The sequence below is a fragment of the Phytophthora cinnamomi genome, assembly GCF_018691715.1.
Source record: "Phytophthora cinnamomi strain GKB4 chromosome Unknown Contig12, whole genome shotgun sequence".
Taxonomy (NCBI): Eukaryota; Oomycota; class Peronosporomycetes; order Peronosporales; family Peronosporaceae; genus Phytophthora; species Phytophthora cinnamomi.
Window position 1 is genome coordinate 112,696 of NW_027150945.1, and position 23,862 is coordinate 136,557.

Sequence of the window (23,862 nt, forward strand, 5' to 3'; positions counted from 1 at the left end):
ACATGTTCGAAAATCCCAAACACCCAATACCAAAACACCCACTAGGCTTTTTCGGTACATGTACTCCACACCACGAAAGTCTCTGGTTAAGTACCATGTTTCTCTCGTGTAAGTTGCGACTGTAGCCATTTGAAAACTTAGCGGTGTAGATGAACAAGGTATAAATCGTAAAATCGTACAGAGATTAATGATTTATTAATAAGCACTTGTAATAATTAAGGGTTATCACAGTTGGAAAGTAACAGTAAATTTGAATAGGCCAAGCCGTCCCCTGAGCTCCCAGTTTTGGCAAGTCTATTTTGGCGATTCAAAACAAACCTTCGCTCATTTAATCATCCAGTCAACTCAACTCTTCGTTTCAACTCGAACTTCTCTATTTTTTACAGCAGGTTTCAGCGGGGAGAGACAGCAGGCATTTGAAGCTGATTAGTCAAGGAGACTTACTCCAAACATATTTTCCAGCCGTGATAACCGGGGCGATTACCGGTTCGAAAATGTAGTGTGTCCGTCCCACAATACTAAACAAATGGAGGCTTGAGAAGTTTGGCTAAGCTTATTCAAGCTTTTGGTACTTAAAAGAAGTGGCACATTCATCCAATCTTGAAACAGACGGCAAAAACTATCCGGGCCACGCAACATGACCAAATATCCTCCAGATAGACAATCGACTCACAGTGCGCATTGGCACCAACTCATCATTTGTCATTTCGCTTCGACAAGCTCCAACCTAAGCTCAACCAAGTGAAGGAATGCTGAACTTCAAGACACTGACCAACGCTGCGGTGCTACTCATCGTGGTGGGAGGGCCCACTGTTACGATCGCGACAACGAACCCTATCACGGCCAATTACTCTGTGTCGGTCTTCGCTGTCCGTGACTGGGGAGCGACTACGGACCGCGGCTCGTGCTGCTGGGGCACGTTCAACAACTTCGACCTGCACGCACAGGAGGTCGTGGGAATGCTCATGGACAAGCAAGCTGCCATCTCGAAGCCCAAGGCAGTGCTTGGCCACGGCGACAGCTTCTACTGGACTGGCATTGACAGTCTGGAGGGCCGTAACGCCCGCTTCCAGACGACGTACGAGTCCAAGTACTCTGGAGCCAACATCAAGAACGTCGACTGGGTGAATGTCATGGGCAACCACGACTACGGTGGTGCCAACTACGTCTGCAACATCGGTGACCAGCTCGTGAGGTGCAACAGCACGCAGGAAATGCTGCAGGGCCTGCAGAACAAGTTCAGCTACCAGTCGACGTACAAGAGCCCCAACAACAACCGCTGGCATCTGGACGACCGCTTCTACGTCCACCGGGTCGAGGGCCCGGCCACGGGAGTGAGTGTTGACATCTTCAACGTCGACATGAACGACGCCGACATCGCTGGCGCCCACGGTGTCTGTTGTCAGTGCTACGGCTACGCACCCAGCAATAGCACTGGAGGATGTGGCAGCATTGCTCGTGGCGACAAGTAGTGCTGCGGCGCAGACACGGCAATGTATGACACCTGTATGGCCAAGTTCTCGGAGTGGGCCGAGGATTCTCGCAAGCAGCTCGCGGCGAAGGCGAAGGCGTCCACGGCGACCTGGAAGATCGTGAACAGCCACTACTCCCCGTACCAGCACTACAAGGAGGACGGTATGAACCGATGGTTCGATGCGCTTCGTGGCTCGGGCATCAACGCTTTCATCTACGGCCACACTCACGGCGAGAAGCACGACTACTCGGCGTCGCTCAAGATGCACTTCGTGGAGAACGGAGCTGGCGGCGGCATGAAGAAGTAGTTCGCGAGCAAAATTCCGGATTTCGCGACCAAATATGTAAAGAGGGAGTGGGCCTACACGGGCGACGAGTACGGCTTCATGTCTCTGTCAGGGTCCAAGAAACGGCTGAAGCTGCAGTACCACACGGCGGACACCAACTGGAACATCACCAAGAGCAGCGCGGACATAACGGTCGGCGGCGTCGCGACGAAGCACTGCTGGTACATTCCTATCGACGGTTCGGAAGGCAAGGCTTGCTAGTGTCCTCCGCCAGTTTTCGCACTGACGTTTTGCAAATAGAGCTTAACTCCAAAGCACTCGAACCTCAATTCAGTGTCTGTGTGATTTTCAGTCATAATTCAACGGCACTACGCTACAACCGCAATGTACTTTAGAGGTTGTAGCAGCAGCCCGCATCCAAGTTTTTGAGAGCTTTCGCGGCGCATACCTTTTGTTCATCGTTACCAAGACGAATCAGTAACGGGGCGGCTCCAGCGCGAGTGATGTCTACACGATGCGTATCGTTAGTTGAGCGCCCGCATCGCGCTCGTTTTCGGTCGTCAGGTCCGAACTGCAGTCATAACACCGGCGCCAATGCTATGAATATTGCTCAGGCGAGCGAGCACATATGCAGGTAGCCGCTACTGCTCTGGAGTTCCGTTTTGCACCACGAGCACTTTGACGCCCCCCTCTCGTGCGATCTCAGTCGTCAGTGGACAGGTTGCCTATTGCTCGAAGTGCGTTGGTCTTCTCGTGTTCTGTTCCAGTTTTCAGAAGCTCAAGGAGACGCGGACTCGCACGATCTCAGCACGATATACGTCGTTATTAGCGAGATTGCCCAGGGTACGAGCTGCATCAGCTTTTTGCTCGTTCGTAAAAGTGCAATAAGTGCCGGAATAGTTTTTCTTGAACCATTTGAGAGCAGTTCGCGTCGTTGGAGGCGAAATTTCCCAACGCACGGAGCGTGTGCTTCTTGTGCTCTTCATTCCCCAAACCGCAGTAACTCAACTAACCCGGGAATGGTCTCTTTTCGCGCGAGTTCAGCGCGGTGAGCATCACGGGTAGTACAGTAAAGTTATCAAGCGCACGCACAACATTCATCTTTAACTCTTCGTTTGAGGCGTTTAGCAATGCAACCAGGGGCGTGATTGCTCCCTCTCGTACGACCTTGTCATGCTTGGCTTCACAGGTTGAAGTTTCCACAGCTTGAATGCCGCCCAGCACTTTTGTTCCTCGGTTTCACTTTGCAGAAGAGCACTGAGATATTGCTGTACTATTTGCTTGCGCTGAGTGTCGTCGATTGGTAAATGTCCTAACATCCGAGCGGCGGTTGTCTTCTGTTCCTCGTTCTGGGCTTGTAGCAACACAACAAAAAGCGTGACGCTGCCTTCACGTGTCATTTCAGCGATATGTTCATACTAATCGCTTTGCTTCAGACCGGTACACAAGAGCACAACCATATAGCTCTCCAAACGATATGGCACCTTACCTGCAACGAGAAGATTCACGCTAACTTTACTGTCGTGAACTCTGCTCCACCGCTGCGGGCATTGCTACGCAGGAAGAAAGGATATATACAAGCGTGCATTGGATAACCTTATTGATGTTGCTTATTGCCGTGCTGAACTGGTCCAAGAAGGAGTCATTCCTCTGTGTATCAAGCTAAAAACCAGAAGCAATTTGCTGAATCGACCTTTGCTTGTGGTGATAGTATTGCCGCTCAACGTGTAGTTCAGAAAGAAATTTTGCTGCCACTTGCTGACAAGGATTCTGAGGAGTGTGAGAACATCGCACCACTTGCAGCCCTACTTCACGTCGGAACGAGTGTCCAAAAGAAGGAAGCAGTGGGTTCACTGGAAAAGCTGGCAAGTGATAATTCGAATTGTGCAGCAATCGCACAGCAAAAAACAATTCCACAGCTGGTTCTCTAATTCAAACGGAAGCGAATGAGGAAAAACTGTGGGCAGCTTCTGCGTTGGCAAGGCTTGCAGTAAAAGACGATTGTCATGAAGAAATTGCAAGAGAGAATGTCATTCCATCGCTAGACAACTTTTTACAATCTGGGTCGGATGAGCTCCAAGATATAGCTATCATTATATTAAATACTAGAACGTCTTACACCCGCAGCTGCTATTAGCGGTGAAATAACCCGCGAAAAAGTCATCCCCGAACTAATTGCCCTTGTTCGAGATGGACCTGGCAAGCAAAAAAGGGATGCCGCGTGTGTTCTTGAAAAATTCGCCGGGACGAATTAAACTTATCGCGATTTAATTATTCGAGACAACTCACTTCCCCGTTGATCTCCTCCTCAAGACAGGGAATGATGAGCAAAAGTTTGTCAGCGCCTTAACACTCGAGAAGCTGTTATTTGACCCCTCGTTGAGCTATTGGAGACGGATCCAATGAGCGGCAGGCGTGTGCGACCCGATGTCTTACAGCTATTGATAAAGGGAAGTGCACCAAGATGGTCCAAGAGGGGGCTGTGGCACATCTTGTGGGAATACTTCAAAAGAGAACAGAAGAGCAAAAGACGGCAGCCGCGAAAACAATTTCGTTGCTAGCAACAGATGCAGAAGTTTGCCCAACAATAACAATGGCATGTGAGAGATCTATCGCACCACTTGTTACACTGCTCCAAGAGGGAACTAATGAACAACAGTTGCACGCAGAACGCGTACTAAACAAGCTTCTGGGCAACAATGCTAGTAGTGTTGGGCTTGTTCACCAAGGTGCTATCCGCTTTTCATTGGAGTGGGTCAACCAGGATCTGTGGAGCAAGCAACGTTTGGAGTTAGGGCGCTAGCTAAACGTGTTAATGATCGCGCGTGCCACACTGAACTTGTACGAGACGGCGTTTTGCTACTGCTTATCAAGTTGTTGAGGGGTGGCACGGAGAAACAGAAACCCTTGGCTGTGAGGACGCCCTGGATGCTTATTATGAATGATGAGAATGGTCCTGCCATTGCGCGCAAAGGCACTGCACCACTTGTTGGATTCTTGCGGGATGAAACGGTGGAGCAAAACGCACACGCAAGTCGAGCACTGGGGAAGCTTGCGGAAAACGATGCATACAAGGGTGATATTATTCGTGAAGGCGGCACAGCTCTCTTTCTAGAACTAGCGTGAAATGGAATGGCAGAGCAGAAAGCGCTGGCAATATCCACACCGAATAAACTTGTCATTCATGAACCCGGCCGCACAGAAACATCAGAAACTAGCCGACATGTCGCCACCCCACCACTTGTCTGGTACACCCCATTTTCGCTCTGCATCGTATAACCTCGACCAGGGGTAGGCCTTTACCAATTTTGCGTAGCTCGCATCAGTGGCAGCTAAACTCTCCAAAGCAAAAAGTACAAGCACGCTTTAGTTCGTCATTTCCCGACTTGATTAAGAATATAAGTGGAGCGACAACATCTCCGAGGTCGATCATTGCTCTGTGGGTATCATCAGCCGTCCCAATACACGAACTGCACTCGTCTTATGCTTGTCAGTTCCAACTCGCACCAGATCAATGAGTTTTGGAATTATTATACCTTTTCACTTATAGTGTCATTAACACGGACACAACTTGTCACTGACAAGTTGTTCCAACAAGTTCCCAGCGAAATCTTAAGCTCCTCAGTTCCAGCCTGCAAGAGGCCGACAAGGGAAGGAATAACCTTTTCACGGGTAATCTCCGTACCTCAGGAGGGCCAGATACGGCTTCCCTGGGCAACAGCTGCGCAACTCGCTTCATACGTGGCAAAATTATCCAGTTTCCGAGCCACAGTTTTTATATGCTCATGTTCCAACATGGAAGAGGGCTATCAGAGGTGCAATAATGTCTTCGGGGGTAGTTAAGCACCCTTTAGCCTTAGATTGAGCCAGCTTGCCAAGTAAAGTGCTTATCCGCTATTCTCCCCTTGTGCGCCACATTAACTAGCATTGGAGTGAGTTTGTGGCGCTTAAGTTCTTCGCAGTTTGATTCGTTTCGGGCAAGACTACTTCGGATACTCCAAACCTGTTCATGGCTTTGCACTTGACCCGTTTACAAGTAACTTGACAAGCCACGGAACGACACCTCTCCCGTTGCGCGCAAGACAGCGGCAAAGTCTCGGTGTGCGTGACGGCGCTTCTGCGCGGCAGGGCAGCAATAGTTGAAGTTTCTAAGTTGCGTTACACAAGTTGCTGCAACATATACAAGCCCCGTCTAATTCGATACAAACCGTTTTGCCAACCGCGGCATACGTGGCCGTCCGCTCGCGATCCGCCATTAGTCAAGTCGCCGCCCAGAGCCACTGCATTGCACAGCTGCGACCATGGGGCGGACCGTGCTGTACGCGACGAGTCCGCGCGACTCGAGCATCCTCAACCTCGTCGTGTGCATCGCCGGCATCTACATCTGCTACCTGAGCTACGGCATCTTCCAGGAGAAAATGTAGGCCCCGCAGTTCCGTCTCCCACCTTGACCCGAAACTTACACTTGTGTGTGCGTGTGTACCGTTCATTCCATCACCTGCAGCTTCACGTACCGGTCGCCCAGCGGCGGCAAGTTCACGGCCACGCTCTTCATGCTGTTCGTGCAGTGCGTGACCAACTCGCTCGTGGCCTACGCCGCCACGTTCGTGTGGAAGCCCGAGCGCGCGCGCATGCCGCTGGCGCCCTTCGCGCTGACCGCTGCCGCCTACCTGGGCGCCATGCTCTGCAGCAACGAGGCGCTCAAGCACGTGAGCTTCCCCACGCAGGCGCTGGGCAAGTCGTGCAAGATGATCCCGGTCATGCTCATGGGCGTGCTCATCCGCCGCAAGAAGTACACGCTGCGCGACTACATCTGCGTGCTGGTCATCACCACGGGCATCGCCGTGTTCCAGCTGGGCAAGGCCTCAGCCAAGCACGCCGAGCGCGAGAACAGCACGTACGGCCTGCTGCTGCTCTTCTCGTCGCTCACGCTGGACGGCATCTCCGGCCCCAAGCAGGAGGAAATCGCGCACCAGCTGCGCCCCTCAGTGCACCAGCAGATGCTCAACACCAACCTCTGGGCCGTCATCTACACGGGCGTGGGCGCGCTCGTCACGGGCCAGGCGTTCGAGGGCTTCTTCTTCTGCATCGAGAACCCGGCCATCCTCAACTCGGTCTTCTACTTCTCCGTGTGCAGCGCGCTGGGCCAGAACTTCATTTATTTCACCATCCAGCAGTTCTCGGCGCTCACGTGCACCACCATCACCACCACGCGCAAGTTCTTCACCATCCTCTTCTCCGTCGTCTGGTACGGCCACGAGCTCAGCCTCATGTCGTGGATCGGCGTGGCCATCGTCAACATCGGACTCGCCTGGGAACTCTCCAGCAAGTACCAGAAGTACCAGGCGCAAAACGCCAAGCTCACCTAAAAGACTCCGAAAGCGGCGATTCTCTCATCACTAGAATCTGATCAATGCTCACACCTCAACTGTCTTGTTAAATGTGCGTTATCTTTTACGAAGTATTATTGCTGCTTTATTACTTAGTGGTGGTGCCCCTAGAAATTACCGCAAATATGCTGTGTGTATCTAATCTATGGGGATCGATATGAAGAATCCTCAGCGTCGATACACAAGATCATGCACAGGGTGTTCAGGTCGAAATTGGTGGTGTTACTTATTGATCCGAAGCGCAGCCATGGCTTATTCAGCGGTTCTAAGGACCAAAGCACGTCTGTACTGGATATGACGAGATCGATGAAATCCTCTCCTTCGTACGCTATTCTGGGGGTGATTAACACGTCTTGAGGCAAGCATGAACATTTTACAGGGGGAAAAAATCCCGTTTTCAGCTGCACACTGTTGAAGCCTCCGCTTGATGCAAGCGACAACAAAATCGTTCACCACTCATTAGATGATAGCATGCAACCAACTGGATCACTTCGATCGGAATGCAGCCAGTTTTTCTGGTGCAAATTCGACACAAACTGGAGTTTCTTGTCTGAAATTTCAAATAAGAAACCAAAAGGTTTGCTTCTCTGAGTATTTTCCCCATCGTACGGCACCACAACCTTGCCAAAAGCAACATCTTCCATCACTTCGCCAAGCAACATTGTCATTTCACCACTGAGGGTAATTTGCAATCACTGAAAGTTACCAGTACTGGGGATGCCACGAAGCGTGGTCCACGATAGCTAGACTCAAAATAGTTATAAGTTAAACAGAACGAATCACCGTTTCCATGTCTCCTGCATTGACATAGCTTAGGTGTTTAGAACCAAACGTTTTGCGCAAAATTGTATTATTCATCGGGCAACTCCAATGTGCCTAGAGCACAGGATCCAGACAAGGTGTCCCAAGCTGCCACCAACCATTTGATTTAGCTCCACTCGTGTCAACAGTAAATCAGGCTTAGATTCTGCAACATTCAGTCCGAAGTGTTTTCAGGAGGGACCATAAAAGGCGTACATATGCGCTTTTTCGTACGGTAAGGATCAAAACTACAGTACGAAGAGAATAGAACCAGCCGTAGGCCTGGTATACGCGACTCCATAGTGTTTTTCACATACCCGTCCAGAAGGACGTATCATCGTATGTCATTTGTGCTTCATCAAGTGGTCGTATCTGCACGCACGGAACTCCTTCAAACTACAGCCCCTCGAAAAATCGCGCAATCGTCTCACCCGGCTATTTCGTTTGCTGAAATGCGCGCAACACGTGCGTTGGGCTTATTACGAACGATGCAACCCGGGCTTTCCAGATAGTGGTGGGGCGGATGAAAATCAATGGAAGAGGATTTTTACATCCCTTGGAAACAAAAGTCGGTAGAATGTCTCCACTCGGGTCATTCTGAAAGTCGAAGGAACTCCGCCTCCTTATTCCACTTCGGGGGAGACACTCAACCTAAACAGTATTAATCGTGGAAAGAGAAGAGGCTGAAGGGCCTCAGGATCTCAGTGCGCTCATCGAATTCATCGAAGCTCGCAGGCTGAGAGATTTCTTATCAGACACATACGCGTCACGATCGGGAAAATCCGTATTTCTCGATGGCTGCACTTCTCTAAGAGGCCTTCGGGGTGGTAATACTGCGAGTGCATGTGGTGTGAAGGTCGTCGACAAGGCTGATCTCGCTCGTTAATCGAAGCGAAGTTTCCGTAGTCAACGAGCCGCGCGTCTACCAAGACGCGCTTCGCCATCTTGATTCGTTCTTTTTCTGTTGGCCAAATTGCACTTTCTCGAGAATCTGGTGTTTTTAACCTTAGCTTTTTAAAGAAAAGTCAAGAAAAACCCTCAAATGGGATTCTCAAAATGGGTGCAATATATTAGTACTTTCATATTATTTTAATAGTACTGTAATAAATACAATATTAATACTACCACTACTGGGGACAATGCTGCTTCAATTAAGCGATAATAATATAAGTACAGTCTCAACTGGTGGATTCCGGTGGGAAGGACGTTTTGTACAGGTACAACGCCTCGATGGAATTTGTCGTGCGTGTTCGGACGTGTGGCGCGTTTCTCAAGCCGCATCGAAGACGCCTGTAGCTCTTTACAAGGTGCGTTCGTTGCTGTTCCCACTGTTGCGTCGCCACACCGCTGTGTTCAACGTAAAACTCCACCAACCAAGGGATAGTCTCATCGCGTACCCTCACAAAAATGGACCATGGAGCCACCCGGATGTTTTTTTTTCTCACGTTTGGACTGCTGCAGTGTAGCCTCCATCTCATTATACAGGTAAATGCATGCTCATCGTTTGCCTTGCGATCGTCTATACATTCCTGAATTTACTAGCACAACCCGAAAAGACGGACAGGAATGCTTAATCCCAAGTTGATTGTTGTCCACATCGGCGTGCTCGGCGCTGTCACCGAGGCGGCAGTGACTTCGGACCCGGCTACTGCTGCGTATTCGCTGTCCGCCTTCGCCATCGGTGATTGGGGTACTACCACATACAAGGGCTCGTGCTGCTCTCGCTCAGACGCTTACAGCAATTACGATATCGTCGCTGAGGATGTCGTGGCCAGCTTGATGAACACGGAAGCCGGTAGCACTGCCGTGAAGCCCAAAGTAATCGTCGGCCACGGTGACAACTTCTACTGGACGGGAATTAACAGCCTCGAGGGCCGGGACTCGCGTTTCACAACGACGTTCGAGGACAAGTTCAACGGTGCCAACATCAAGTCCATTCCGTGGGTGAATGTGATGGGCAACCACGACTACGGAGGTGCAAGCTACGTCTGCAACAGCGGAGACAATAACGCCAAATGTGAAAGCACCGAGGCGCTGATTCAAGGTCTGGAAAATAAGTTCAAGTGGCAGGCGAGCTACACGAGTCCCAACGATAACCGTTGGATCCTGGAGGACCACTTCTACGTCCACCGCATTGAAGACGCCGCCACGGGGATCAGCATCGATATCTTCAACGTGGATACTAACGATGCCGACGTTCACGGCGCCATGCAGATCTGCTGCCAGTGCTACGGTTACTCGAACGGCGACAGTGCCACCTGCAAAAGCGTTGGCCCGGGACACCAATTTTGCGCTGGAGGGGATTCGACCCTATACAACTCGTGTATGGCCAAGTTCTCCGAGTGGGGTGACAACTCGCGAGCCCAGATTGCCGAGAAGGTGAAGCAGTCCACCGCGACGTGGAAGATCGTTAACAGCCACTACAGCGCGTACAACCACTACACCGAGGCCAACATGAACAAGTGGTTCGATAACCTACGCGGTTCGGGCGTCCATGTGTGGCTCAATGGCCACACCCACGGTGAGAAGCACGACTATTCGGAGTCGTTGGGAATTCATTTCGTTGAGAACGGCGCTGGTGGTGGTATCCAGAAGGAATCTGCCAGTGGCATCCCGGCGTATGCAACTCCGTTTGTCAAGAACGAGTGGACCTACTCGGGCGACGAGTACGGCTTCATGTCGTTGCAGGCGTCTAAGGAGTGGATCAAGCTCCAATACCACACGACAGATCAGTCCTGGGTGTTCGGAGAAAACTTCAATGCCACGAAGGTAGGCGGTGTCGCCACAAAGCACTGCTGGTACATCCCTGCTGACGGCACAGAGGGTCGGGGGTGCTAATATGTCGACTTTTTGATTCTAGTACTGTAAAATTGCAGTAGATCGAGGATTGTTGTAGTCTATAGACTTATGGTTTCTCGGACTATAGTAAAGTTGCCAAACTAGCTTCGGCGAGAGCTGTGATTTTGCTGGACAAAATTGCAGCATTTCCGCACGCAATTCCAATTCGACTTGTTAACCAACGTGAAAACAAAGTATTGTGCTCTAGGTTGTCGTAGTCGTGAAGGTGCGTCCTGGACGTCGTCACAAATACCGAAGACAGGTGGGGAGGTTCGTGGCAAAGTGCACTCGTTACATGTGCGCGCTTATACTTGATCTCTATACTTGTATTGTTGTTACTGTAGGTATTCACTTACATGTCAAAGTTAAGGCTCCGGGCTCGCGGAGTATGCGCCCGTGCACTCTGCGACAGCGTGCGAGCACGAGCAGGTGTTGCAGCCCGCTGTCCACTTCCAGAGCTGGCTGCTTGCAAGTTTGAACTGCTCGAATTGGGGGTGACAGCTTGCTTAGATGGTCGACGCACAGTACCCAAGTCGAGATGCATGAGCCCGGTGTCTGTATTCATCATATCCAGCAGCAGCTTCTTGAGCTCCTCACCGAGTACACTTAGGTCGTACTCGCCATCTTCATTTTCCAGCCACCGTGAAACTTCCTTTCGAAGCGATGCTAGTAGATTTGGGTAGTGTTTAGCCGCCATCTTGCGAAAACGCTCCTCTTCTAGCAGTCGAAGCGAATTGCCGAACAAGCGGTCCTTTTGGCTCGCACTTGCCTCGAACTCAGCTATCTTGGTCTTGAACTCGTTAATTTTGTTGAAGATCTTCATGATCTTCTGTAAGGACCGCAGCCGGTTTTGCGCACTCTGCACCACACTTTTCACTTCAGTCATACCGGCAACCAATTCACGAAGGGATTGTAATCGAAGTCTACCAAATGATACGGAATAGAACCAGTGGAACTCATTAAACGTCGGATCAAGCTTGGACAAGAACGAGTCGTTAGTGCATAGCGGGATCTCAGATGCTGGTGCAACCTCCTCTTCTTCATCATCACAGCTGGACGGACGCGATGAAAACACTGCATACTTTTCAATGATTGAACGTCGTGCTTCGTGTCCTTCGTCCTTACGGCCCAAGAAGAAGCTAACCCGCTGTTCCTCCGTGTCGATGCCGAAAGCTGCGAACTCGTCATTCATCGAGTAGAACATACTGCGCAACGATCTTTCAACAGGGCCACTCAGCTCCTCCATCATTTTTTTGCCAGCGGCAAGTGTGTCGACAAAGCACTCACTGTCTTGTAACGTTAGATCGCGCGTATTTTGACGAGGTGAGGTGGAGCATTGGAGTTCGTCTTGAGCTGCATCTGCCAGTGCTTCTCCGTTGATATCATGAGCCAGTATAGCACCTTCTTCGAGAGTTCTATTAAGGAATTCGAGTGCATTTTTCCTCCCGGCGTGTACCTCCTCGAATCCTTGCAATAACTTAGCGAGAGCTTCAAGGCCTCTTTTACTGACATCAAGTTGACCGCCTGTTTGAAGGATCCAAGCGCAGAGTTCGTCAAATATACCTGTCTCCTCGTTTCCATCTTGTAGAGAGCTGTCAACATCGCGTAGGGTGTGAATAATCGACACAATGTCATCTTGAGAAAGATGAGTCATATGAGCCACAGATCTGATGACCTTCAGCGACTCTTCCAGCTCTGTGATCCGTTTTGTCTTCTCTTTCAGCAATGCGTTAAACAGAAATTCCTCTTGCTGAATAGAAGGGTTTGCAATAGCGGCAGTGCCTTTCTCGCTCAAAGTGTTCAAAAGCTGCTCAAGAAGTGAAACAGAATCGGGGTTCCGCTGGAAACGTCTGCAGACATCCAGATCCGCATATGAGGCGCGAATCAAAACATCGTCGATGCTGCCTACTTCATCACGGGATATATGACGGAAATCCTCGGCCGACCGTATTTCAAGTCCAGCCGCTAGTTCCTGAATGCCCTCGACAACTCGAACGTGAGTACTTATTCGGCGCAACACCTCGTTCACGAGGCCCTTCTGTAGTGCCAACATATGCGCTTCCTGCTCAAGCAACGTTACACCAGCCACTGCAGGCAGTGACCCAATATCCACAGGATCGGGCACATGAAGTATTGATTCCATCCGGCTGACAAAGCGATACGTGTGATCAATCCGGTTTTGAAGCTTTTCTCGAGCACCTTCTAGGCCTTTTAGCTCCTCGGAACACTTCTTCAGCAGGAGCTCGTTGATATCCTGAAATTTACTGGCCTGGTCTTCTTCATTCAACCCCAGTTCTTTCCAAATTTCTTGGCATTTCTGAAAGCAAAACACACGCGTGAGTTTGATAAACAACGCAAGTCCAGAATAAACCTTACATTCATCAACCGAAATGATTCCTCCTTCATCTCCATGCTCTTGGCCGACGCCTGGAATCGGTCTAATTCCGCGCGCATTGCTGCCATTTCGTCTTCTCTTGCGGCCAGTTGGCTTAGGAGTAACCTTTCGCGCTCTACCAAAGCAACAAGCCTTTTGGTTGTCATTGATGACTCCAAAGGCTCTCGCACTTGGGTAATATCATCTGACCCAACTGTATTATTGAAGCCCGTCACCATTTCAAAAGCGCACTGCACATCCTTTACGTACTTCCTCTCAAGTGTTTCCACCTGCTTATCCATCTCAGACTTCGCCGCTGCTAGGTTATGGCCCAACGCTTCCTCGGCCTCTCGTTGCTGTCTCATATCTTCTTCCTCATCAAATACCATGTAGATCCTCCAATGTGAGTAAATCTCCACAATGAGTCTTCGAATCACATCTTTTGCTGCGTCAAGGGTCGTAATGGAATCGAGTATCGTAGCCATTGACGCCCGTTGTCCCCGCTTGGCTCGCATTGCGTCGCGAATTTGAGATATGCTATCTTCACAGTCCTTCAAGTTTTGCTCGTTCTTCTCCATAAATGCTTGTTCGGTCATATCTTCGTTATGGCAAGCCATCAGTCCGTTCGTGATATTTTGAAACAATTGTGCTCGCTTTCGAACCTCTTTGTTCATAGAAGCCTCGAGAGCTTCTTTGTCAAAGGCAATCTACGGTACAATAGCCAAACCAAACATACAAGAAGAACGTTACTCACGCGATGATTTGATGGGGGGAAAGATAATATTCTTCATTCGTACCCGAAGCTGGTCTTGAATCAACGACAACACATCGCGCGAGTACGCTGAAGACAATTCTTCTTTTGTGAATAGTGGCGACATAAATGAGATAGCCGCATCGTCTTCATCAATAAAGGATGCCATCTCCTTTTCTTCATCCTTGAGATAGCTCAAAATGCTGTCTAGATCGTATTCATCAAAGCGAACCTACAGCATTCAACAGCGTATCAGCTACATATCTTCAAGCTGTGATCAGAATATGCAAACCCTCCAGTAAGCAGCATACCTTAATCTCGGTCCTGCGGGTTAAGACGTTCAGTGCGTTCGTTGTTGCATCCTCTGGGGTTTGCCTTAGCTGCTCCATCTCCTCTTGCTTCGTTTTCAGTTCTTTACGGCAGCGCATCAACTGTACTTCTATCTCCTGGGCCAACGCGGTTTTTTTACGCTGCATTTCTTCCATTTCAATCTCCATCAACTCGAGCTTTTCCACAGCCTCCTCAATATTACGCTCAATGGATCGCCTTTTCTCCGGCTGTTGGTCGGATAAAGGTGATGAGAGCCACGTTCGCATCCTCTCTATCATATCCGATAGACCGTTCCGTAACAATTCGTGGCGGTGATACCGGGTTTCCATTTTGGTAGCTTTGGCGTTATGCGACTCCCGCTGACGCTTTTCCATTTGTTGAATTTCTTTCATTTCGAATGCAAGGTTCATCGCTTCTAGTGTTCGACATAATTTTCCCAGCGGGTAAGGAGTCACAAAAGCTGCGTCTGCGTTCGGCTTTTGCTCTTCCATGATTGCGACAGAGGACCCACTATCACTCATGAAATCCAAATAGTCATCGGGAGGTTCAATAGTCTTTGCTTCATCATTCATACTTGTCAATGAAATAGCACGTCGATGTCCATTATTTGGCACCAAACCATGCAGATGCGCAGTGAGACCATCAAGCAAGCGGCGTGTTTCAAACAGACGTTCATCATTAGACGACTCCAATCCCCCTGACGAGGTGAGCTGTTCAATTTTGCCCAGGTACGCCATCACTTTGGGATGCCCCATGCAGCTGTCCGTCAACCTGTCCACGTCTTCCGGTACCCCTTCGTCCAGCCCCGTGAATATCGCCTTCACAAGCTCGCGGCATAGCAAGTGATTGAAGGCCTTCAGACTCGCCAACTCCGCTGAGCGGCTATCAATGTTCTTCACAGCCTTATTTTGAATGTTTTTGGCGCGATTGGCGTACTGAAGGGTATTCAGGGTCTCGTTTGCGTTGATGTCAGCAGGGGACACACACGCACTACACGATACATAGAGTATTAGTTCCGACTATCAGTGCTCATGTGCTAGCGCGAAAAGTGAGATCGAAGGCTTACATGAAAAGAGTTCGGCTGTTTCCGCCAAGGGCATCTTGGAGCAACCGAGTGAGCTTCGAGGACCTGTAAGGAACGTGCACGTGTGATGCAGCTCGGCGCTTCTCGTCACCGAGGGCGTTGATGACATTACCGAGAGCAAACAAACCGACGTTGATTTGAATACCCTCCTTCATCCGCTCACCCTCCGCAAGTGTCTTTTTGAGCCGCTCGCTGCCTGCTAGATCCACGAAAGTAAGCTTCGAGACGATGACAGCATCCGCTCCTGAGGCCTCTGATTCACCTTCTCCACCGTTTGTCGACCCAAACATCGCCTCAGTTTGTTTCCTTCCATCCGGTGCTTCTTGGTTGTTTGGCACAGGAGGGCCCTTCTTGGAATCCTGTTCCGAAACTCGCTGGATCATCTTCACCGTGTAGACTGCGTGTGATCGGCTTGAGCGTTCGTTCATCTGTGTACTGGCAGTAATTCTCTGCAGTGATCCTCGTCGCATCTGTTCCATTGCCTCATGTCGGTTCGACACACGAACTTCCGTCAACCCTTGCACCCACACGCCGTTCTTCTTGTTCTCTCTCAATTGCAGTGGCTCCGAGTGTCTATTCGCTCTCTGTGCGTCTGAACTTTCCAGTAAGTCATGGATATCCTCTCCATAAATCTCCAAAAACGACACTGAGAGCTGGCAATTGCTGCCCGACTCGTTCAGTTTCGTGAACAGATGATACAGGAATCTCGGGATCAGGCCTTCGTCGCTGTCCAGCGTGTCTGCAGCTTCCTCGTCGCTGCTGTCGTCACTGGACGGAGAGCGCGCGAACAAGCTGTTGGCCATCATGGATGTGGACGGCATGCTGTTGCCCATGGTGTGGGTTTTGCCAGACCCCGTCTGTCCGTACGCGATGACCGTGACGTTGAACCCCTGCAGGAAGGACGCCATCCACGGGCGCAGCGCGTCATCGTACAGCTCCGTTTGCTTGGTCGACTGCGGGAACACGTGATCGAACCTGCCGCATATTTCACACATAAAATATGTTTTCTTTAGTAAAAAATAAAGAATAATAAATATAAAATATGGAGGACCGATCCTAATCTTACGTGAACTTCCTCTCCACGAGGTCGGTGGCGGTGGGGACCAGCCGGATCGCGTTGTCCTCGTCCCGCGGCTTCTCCACGCACGTGGCAGCGCTGCGCGCGAGCTCGCGCGGCAGCATGGGGCGGATGCGCACCGCCACCTGCACGCTGCCGTCCTTTCTGGGCCTGGCGGGCGGCTCAGCCAGTGGCCGCACGCGCGCCTCGCCCGCGCTGCAGGAGGAGTGATGGTCGTCCGTGTCCTCGTCCGAGTCGCTCGCCTGGCGCAGCGATGCAGGCGCCGGCGGCGGCTTGAGGCTGCGGCGCTGCATGGCGGCGAGCAGCAGAATGCGAAGTGGCTGAGTGCGCACAACGGATGCGACGCGGTTCAACTTGCTTTTATTATGGAGGTGACGCGCAGCTGATTGGCGGATTTGAAAAGATTTGAAAGCCGGCGCGAATTTTCAGCGCCAGTTACTAAGACCCTCTGAGAACCGTATAGCTCGTATGAACAAGTATGAACATTTGTGATATTGTCTAAATACTCTATGTAATGGACCTGTAATACCGTATATCCGTGATACATCTTTTGCGATCTAACATTTCTGTCGAGTAAGTGAGCTGCTGGACACACCTGTCCACCGAGAGGCATTCCTAGAGCCCTGCAGTATCATTATTACATGCGCGCTCTGCATCGTAAGAATCTGTCGCAGATCATTTCTGAACTGTGGTTGACTCGGGAGTCCCGTGTTGGTGTGCAACGCCCACAGCAAGAATAGCCCGCGTGCTTGTCGATGCTGCTCAAAATGAGCGAGTGTCGATGCCAGCTCGGTCTCACACAGCAACTTAGTCAGCAGTTTCGCTTCGACATGGAGAAGCACAAGGTGGGGCCGCGTTCGATCTCCAAGAGCCCGATCAGAAGCCCCAGACGAGTGACGCCGCCACCGTTGGTGGCTCGAGTTCGCGTTGCCGTCCGCGTGCGGCCGCCATTGAGTACGGATGAACCGCCCCAGCTGTGCATTGCACAAGCAGAAGCGGATTCAACCACCGGGTCAAGTGACAACATGCTGCACTTCCAGCTCGAGAAAACCCAAAAGTGCTTCCGATTCGACCACGTTTTCTTGAGTACGGCAAAGCAAATAGGTAAACTACACCCTTGATATTTTTTTTGTGACGCCCATTGTTAATAAATTTGCTGTGGATAGAGGTTTACAACGCAGCTCTGCAGCCGCTACTAGCGTCCTTGTTGCACGGCTTCAACGTGACAGTGCTCGCGTATGGTCAAACCGGCTCCGGCAAGACGTACACGATGGGAGGTGCAACGCGTTTAGAGACTGCATTCGACAGCAGCGAAGGTCTCATACCGCACTTCCTTCGAGACCTCTTCGAGGCACTCCGTAATGAAGCGAGTATGAAGACAACGGCCAAAGTATCGTTTCTAGAAATTTACTGCGACGAAATTCGCGACTTGTTGGTGGCTGATGGTGATACAACACGAAGCACCGCACACAATAATCCACGGCAAAACTCCGCTACAAGGCTTACAATCCACGAAGACGACCAGGATGTATGGGTGGAAGAACTAAATCAGGTCAAGGTGAAGAACGTCGGCGAGGCGGTGAACCTCCTGAAAGCAGGGCGGCAGCGACAGACTATAGGAGCGCACGCTCTCAACGACCATTCCAGTCGATCACACGCCGTGTATACCCTTGAAGTGTCACGAGTGTTTGCTGACGAGGTTAAACGCGCCAAGTTGACATTCGTGGATCTTGCAGGGAGTGAACGTGTGAAGAAGACCCTGATGGAGGGCCAGGGCATGAAAGAGGGTTCCCATATCAACAGTACGGAAAATGATGTTGTCATTTGGACCTTTAGAGGGATCTATTGACTGACGATGGTTTTATTTAGTCGGTTTGCTGGCACTAGGTAACGTTATCAATGCGTTGGGCTCGAAACAGCGGATTTTACAGCGCCGCAACAGCACTGGGGTGAGCGGTCGACGAAGTAGCATTTCTGCTAGCGATAACATTACCCCACTCGGCCCAGCTCACGTGCCGTATCGGTCATCAAAGTTGACACGGTTGCTACGTGATGCTCTCGGCGGGAACTCGGTGACGTTGTTCATGTACGGAACTAACTTTTGCATGAATTATTTTGCTTGAATACTGAATATTGCTTACTTTTGCATGAATTATTTGCTTGAATGCTGAACATTGCTTCTTTGTTTTAGCGCGTGCATCTCGCCAGATGCAACGAACGGAAATGAAACGTTGTGTACTCTTCAATATGCTAACCGCGCGCGCTCAATTCAAAATAAGGCGCACAAAAATGTGGAGGAGGCTGTTCCAGAAGACATCACCGACGATGAGGCATCCGTTCAACATGGAACAGAAAGCGAGCGTGAAATCTACGCTCTACGCGAGCAGGTTGCAGCGCTCAAATTAAAGCTGGAAGAGGCCGTTGCACAAGCAAAAACGGCAGAAGCTCGGATTTCACTTTCGACACACAGGAATCCTTCAAAACCCAAGCGACGGCTACGACTTGCTCCTCTCGAGCTGGATATACCCGAATTGGTAAATATTCCTGAATTGAGTCAGCATTTGGGAACCGAACAGCGTGAAGGCGTCATAAACAAAAGCACCCAGAAGCGTCAGCAGGATAGTTTCTGCTGTAGCATCACTGAGCAACCGGTGACGGAAGGACAAAATCAGCACGCGGAACTGATCAGACCCGCTCTCCAGGGTCCAGGTGCTACGGCAATCCATTCGGAAAGCTTCAACGGAATAGGTCCTCCCCAATCTCACGTACAGAATCAAGTATCTTTTCTCGTTAATCAAGATTCCAGCGGCGCTCGGACTGGTGACAAAGACTCCACAAAGGTAATCTCACGTAAGCACTATAAACCGATGGCTGACCAGAGCACGCAATACGAAACTCAATTCTCGTTCCACCACGAGCGCAAGACACCAATCGATTATGTATTGCTTTCACCAAGTCAAATCTACCGTGAAGTTCATCACCAAAAACAGAAGCTTCTCGCAGGTGCACCTTCGCCATGGCTCCCCCGACGTCGCCTTGACACACCCCGCAGTCAAACTAGGCATTGCTCAATATCATTTTCCAAGTATGATAGTGCCAATGGCCCAACAAACCAGCGGTGCGCCAAAACGTCTGACACACTTCACGACATTCTCAAACGCACTCGAGAGTTTTTGGAGAATGGCCCAGAGCAGTTGAGCACCGATATCAAGCCCGAGTTTGGCGATGAAGGCCTACCTAGCCCGTTGTCACTCGATGAATTTCTGAACCGTATGGCAGTATTGTATGATCTACAAAGTCTGCAACAACAAACTGTCCACAGACTTACACAGCGCTTTCGTCACCTCGCTGGCTTGCTCGGAATTACGGATGCCGAATTGCAGATGTCCGAGCTATCAAAGTACACACTAGTACACCAGCTAGGTAAATTGCACCAGCACCTTACAGCCTACGAAGATCTCGTTGCTGATAGACTATGGAGGCGCCTGCAGCATCGAGAATCAGCTATTGAGAACTATGGGGATAATTGGAATGACAAATTGGCTGAGGTATTCCTCTCGGAGGACCAGTATGAGGCCTGTGTGCCCTGGTACGAGCACCGTGACGATCACAAATTTTTCCAGCATCATATTTTTCCTTTCGTTCTTAACGGTTGGATCCCAGTCGCATCAAATGATCTGGAAAATGAACAGCTTTGGCTTACTTTATGAAGTAGCAAGTGCTGGTATGAACCAACACTATAAAAAGAGAATAAAAAATATAGATCAAATATTTACAACAATTACGACATATATCCAAGTAAACATCCCATTGCATAAGTAACGCGATTTAGTTTGAGGAGCTCTACGCAGCACATGACATTACCTTTTTTAACAGGATCAGGGGCTTCTCAAGGGATACCTGGGTATTGAAGTAAACATCCCATTGTCGTACACTACAAAGTAAGTAACACGATTTACCGTCTACCACAACGGATATTTTAAGCATAAACCTTGTTAATAATTATGCTAATAGAAGTGTTCACAGAATACTTACACTACGGTATACATACATACAGTCGTGAACCGTATTTATGTGCTACACGCGTTCAACGAAAAGCAGATGCATCAGTTTCCAATCCGCTCGCGAATACTCAAGTACCCTGCAACGAGCACAAACGATGCGCTTATTGTGCCATGTTCTTATTATCGCCTTACCTGTCGAGCATCAAGCGTTTGCGCTATTAAAACGGCGAAGTCTTCAAGTGCCAACGTCTCTCCAGTAGAACGTAATATGTTGGTTGATATTATCAACCAAGATGCCTCAGTTCATTCACTCGTATCTGATGATTTCAGTAGGTGGCGAAGGTCGCTCAAGGGTGGTATTGGCAATTCTGATGAAGAAGTCGAGCAAGGTGACGCTTTGAGACGGCCGGATACAACGGAAGATGACGCCAGAGAAGCTGTACTACAAGCTCAAAATCGCAAACACTTCTGGACCAAGAGACAGGAAATACCGCTAGTGTCTTGAATACGTGGAGATTTATGAGCGCCGATTTGGTCCTGCGTTCAACCCACTGTATAAGTATGGCCCCAAAGTAGAAATCAAGGCTTCTCCTCAGAGATTATCTGCCCCGATCGATGCTTTGAGGGTATGGATCTCAGGATGCTTCAAGGTTGTTTCGGAGGCGAATGATAAAAAAACAATGTCGATAATCTTTACAGTGTTTTATAGCTTTACACAAAATAAAAATGCGCGAAACTCCATCCAATCGCCAAAGGAAATGACAATTTGTTCGGTGGCAATCCTGAATCAGGATTCCTGATAGGTATTGCCGCGGCTGGAGAACCACTCACGGTTTTCACTGAGTTTGCGGGCAATGAGTCCACATGAAAAAATGCCACAATTCGAGCAGCGAGCACTTTATGATACAGCAGTGATGCGTACAGCCCAAGAGATCAATTCAGCTGAAGCGGAAAAACAAATTGTGCCTTCAATGTCACGTATTGCCAGGCATCGCTCATCGACTTCGACTGCTACCAGTTAGTAGAAACCCAGCTACTGCGGAGGCGCCTACGAATTGACTGGCATGGATGAAGAAGGTGACTACGATCAACTGGGAAATGCGAATCGAGAAATATATTATAGCTCAGTACAAAACAGCCATGAATCTCCAGCATTGCAGCCTTGCACCAGAATCTCGTTCGTTTGACACGAGGGAAAGTGGGACTGGCTGGGCTCGCACCGGACTGGCGACGAGGGAAACGAGACATGCCCAGGCTCGGCGCCCATACAGTACTGCCAAAGAAGCACGTGCAATCAGCAGAGAAGAGAAGGCACACCATCGTCGCACACACAACTGATAGCAATATTGTATTGTATTGGAAACGCGTTTCGCGAGCGTCTAGCCACCGGGGTGGTTCAACTTCCGCATGCGTCGGGTTATCTCTCTCTTCTACTTATCCGTCTCTCTCAGTCAATGTCCGTCCGTCGGAGCGTGCGCTAGTAGTCCCTCGACGAGGTGTTTCCAGCCCTTGCGATCTTGCGCGCATAGCCGAAGTAGGTAACTGATAGCAATAACAAATCTCAAATGTTTTAGTGAATACACAAAAACAGCGTGTTAAACTGACCCTGTCACTCCGCATGTCCCCGTCTATCCACTTTTATCGCTTTGAAGAGGACATTGGTTCACTTAGCTTTTTTGTATGCCAAGTTGAAGAGTCGTCCACTCCCCCCCTCAAACCCGCATAAATACGCCACCGCCCGCTTCGAATTTCGAGTGGCCCTCCACCAAGATCTGCCTCGGTATCTGAGTCACTCAGTCGGTCATTTGCCCCAAGCAGCGCGAGTACATGGTGGGCAGCACGAGCCGCATGACGGAGGCTGCGCTCAGTGTGTCGCTGTCGCCGCTGCTGCCGAGCTCCGTGGAGGACGAGACGCCCCCGGGCGTCGGCCGGGACGAGGGCGGCAAGCGCGTGCGCTTCCAGGCAGGCTTCCAACCCACACACACGGTGTTCACGCCGCGCCTGAGCGAGACCAGCTCGCTGCGCTACCGCAAGCCGGACGACCGCGTGGTGGGCAGCACGAGCCTGGCGCCCCCCAGCTCCGTCTCGTCCATCGCGCAGCCCAACTACGACGACTTCCTGCGGCGCGTGAGCGTCGTGCTGTACCAGCACATCAGGCGCTGCGAGAAGCGCCACCGGGAGCAGCAGCCGCGCAACGGCAGCAATGGCAACGCCGGCATCTCCAGCGCCATCGCCGCAGCCGTGTCCGCGCTCACGACCACGGAGGAGCGGCCCAACGAGTCGAGGTCACCCACCCCCACCACGCAGGAGACGGCAACCTTCAACGACGCAATCGCCGACGAAGACGCCGATGCCGATGCTGCTGATGCGTTTGAAGTGGAGGAGACGGAGAGCAGAGAGGAGGCCGCCAATCCCAGCAGCATTTCGTCCCCGAGACTCGTGGACCTGCCCGTGGAGGAAACCTTCCGGGAAGAGCACTTCGTCACGCCGCAGTACAGGTACACGTTCGTGCGGCTGCCCAGAGTGCACCCCTTGACGGTGTACAGGATGGAGAAGATCACGTCCAAGAGACACGTGCCCAGTGTGGACGAGATCTTCAGGTTCTGTAAGAACTTGTTCAACAAGGCGCAGCTCAGTGCCGAGTGCACGATCGTGTGCCTGATATATATTGAGAGACTCATGGAGCAGGCCAATGTGCCGCTGCTGGCTGCGACCTGGAGGCCCATCGTGGTGTGTGGCCTTCTGCTGGCGTCCAAAGTGTGGCAGGATCTGAGCTCGTGGAACGTCGAGATCAGCAATATTTATCCGCAGTTCTCGCTGCACTCGATCAACAGGTTGGAGCGACTCTTCCTGCATCACATCCAGTGGGACCTCTACATCTCCGCGACGGTCTATGCCAAGTACTATTTTGCACTGCGATCACTGACAGAGAAGAAGGATTTTCGACGCCGGTATAACTACACCATGCGGGTGGATCCGCCCAACTCAAAGCGTCTGGAAGAACGGAGCGCAGCAGTCAAGCACGAACTGTACTCCAAGAGTTTATGAGCTACTACTTCAAGTACAAGGTATATGAAATCAATAACTGTTTTATTTTTCTAGTGTACAGTGTGCTTGCATCAACTAAGCCAGCGCTGTTCAGTTTTCAGACCATCGACTATGGATACTACTAACGTAGTAAATCCCACCGTTGACAATCACGTTGGTATGAACCTGGCTGGTCCTAAACGGCCTAGCCTCAAGCAGCAAGTTGTGTGATTATTTCCCCCCCCCCACAGAGTACAGTGTAGGAAGGAACCTCCACGAAAAATGATGCTGGTTTCGGACGTGAAGTTGAGAAGTACACTTTGAGCGTTGTGAAGCAGGAACGTACTCACGGGCGGCAATCCGCCACTTCTTGGTCAGCAATTACGTCGGTCCATCGCGTACTGTTACAGAGGGGAAGGATCTCG

General features: G+C 50.5%; 3 protein-coding genes across 3 annotated transcripts; 2 read left to right on the plus strand and 1 right to left on the minus strand.

Annotated features, from left to right (window-relative positions):
• Nucleotides 1–6,061: 6,061 nt before the first annotated feature.
• IUM83_13516 (Drug/Metabolite transporter (DMT) Superfamily) lies at nucleotides 6,062–7,129 on the plus strand (the record flags this gene model as incomplete). The annotated part of the gene is made up of 2 exons (XM_067938195.1): nucleotides 6,062–6,180; nucleotides 6,265–7,129. 2 exons carry the CDS (start codon nucleotides 6,062–6,064, stop codon nucleotides 7,127–7,129), a joined length of 984 nt encoding a protein of 327 aa, XP_067797944.1.
• A 4,012-nt stretch (nucleotides 7,130–11,141) lies between these two features.
• Nucleotides 11,142–16,699, minus strand: IUM83_13517 (kinesin-like protein; the record flags this gene model as incomplete). Its single annotated transcript, XM_067938196.1, has 6 exons — nucleotides 11,142–13,106; nucleotides 13,166–13,870; nucleotides 13,961–14,146; nucleotides 14,226–15,234; nucleotides 15,311–16,303; nucleotides 16,395–16,699. 6 exons carry the CDS (start codon nucleotides 16,697–16,699, stop codon nucleotides 11,142–11,144), a joined length of 5,163 nt encoding a protein of 1,720 aa, XP_067797915.1.
• A 537-nt stretch (nucleotides 16,700–17,236) lies between these two features.
• IUM83_13518 (cyclin-Y-like protein) lies at nucleotides 17,237–23,588 on the plus strand (the record flags this gene model as incomplete). Its single annotated transcript, XM_067938197.1, has 7 exons — nucleotides 17,237–17,492; nucleotides 17,573–18,208; nucleotides 18,276–18,492; nucleotides 18,598–18,793; nucleotides 22,208–23,361; nucleotides 23,412–23,478; nucleotides 23,553–23,588. 7 exons carry the CDS (start codon nucleotides 17,237–17,239, stop codon nucleotides 23,586–23,588), a joined length of 2,562 nt encoding a protein of 853 aa, XP_067797941.1.
• Between the last annotated feature and the right edge of the window lie 274 nt (nucleotides 23,589–23,862).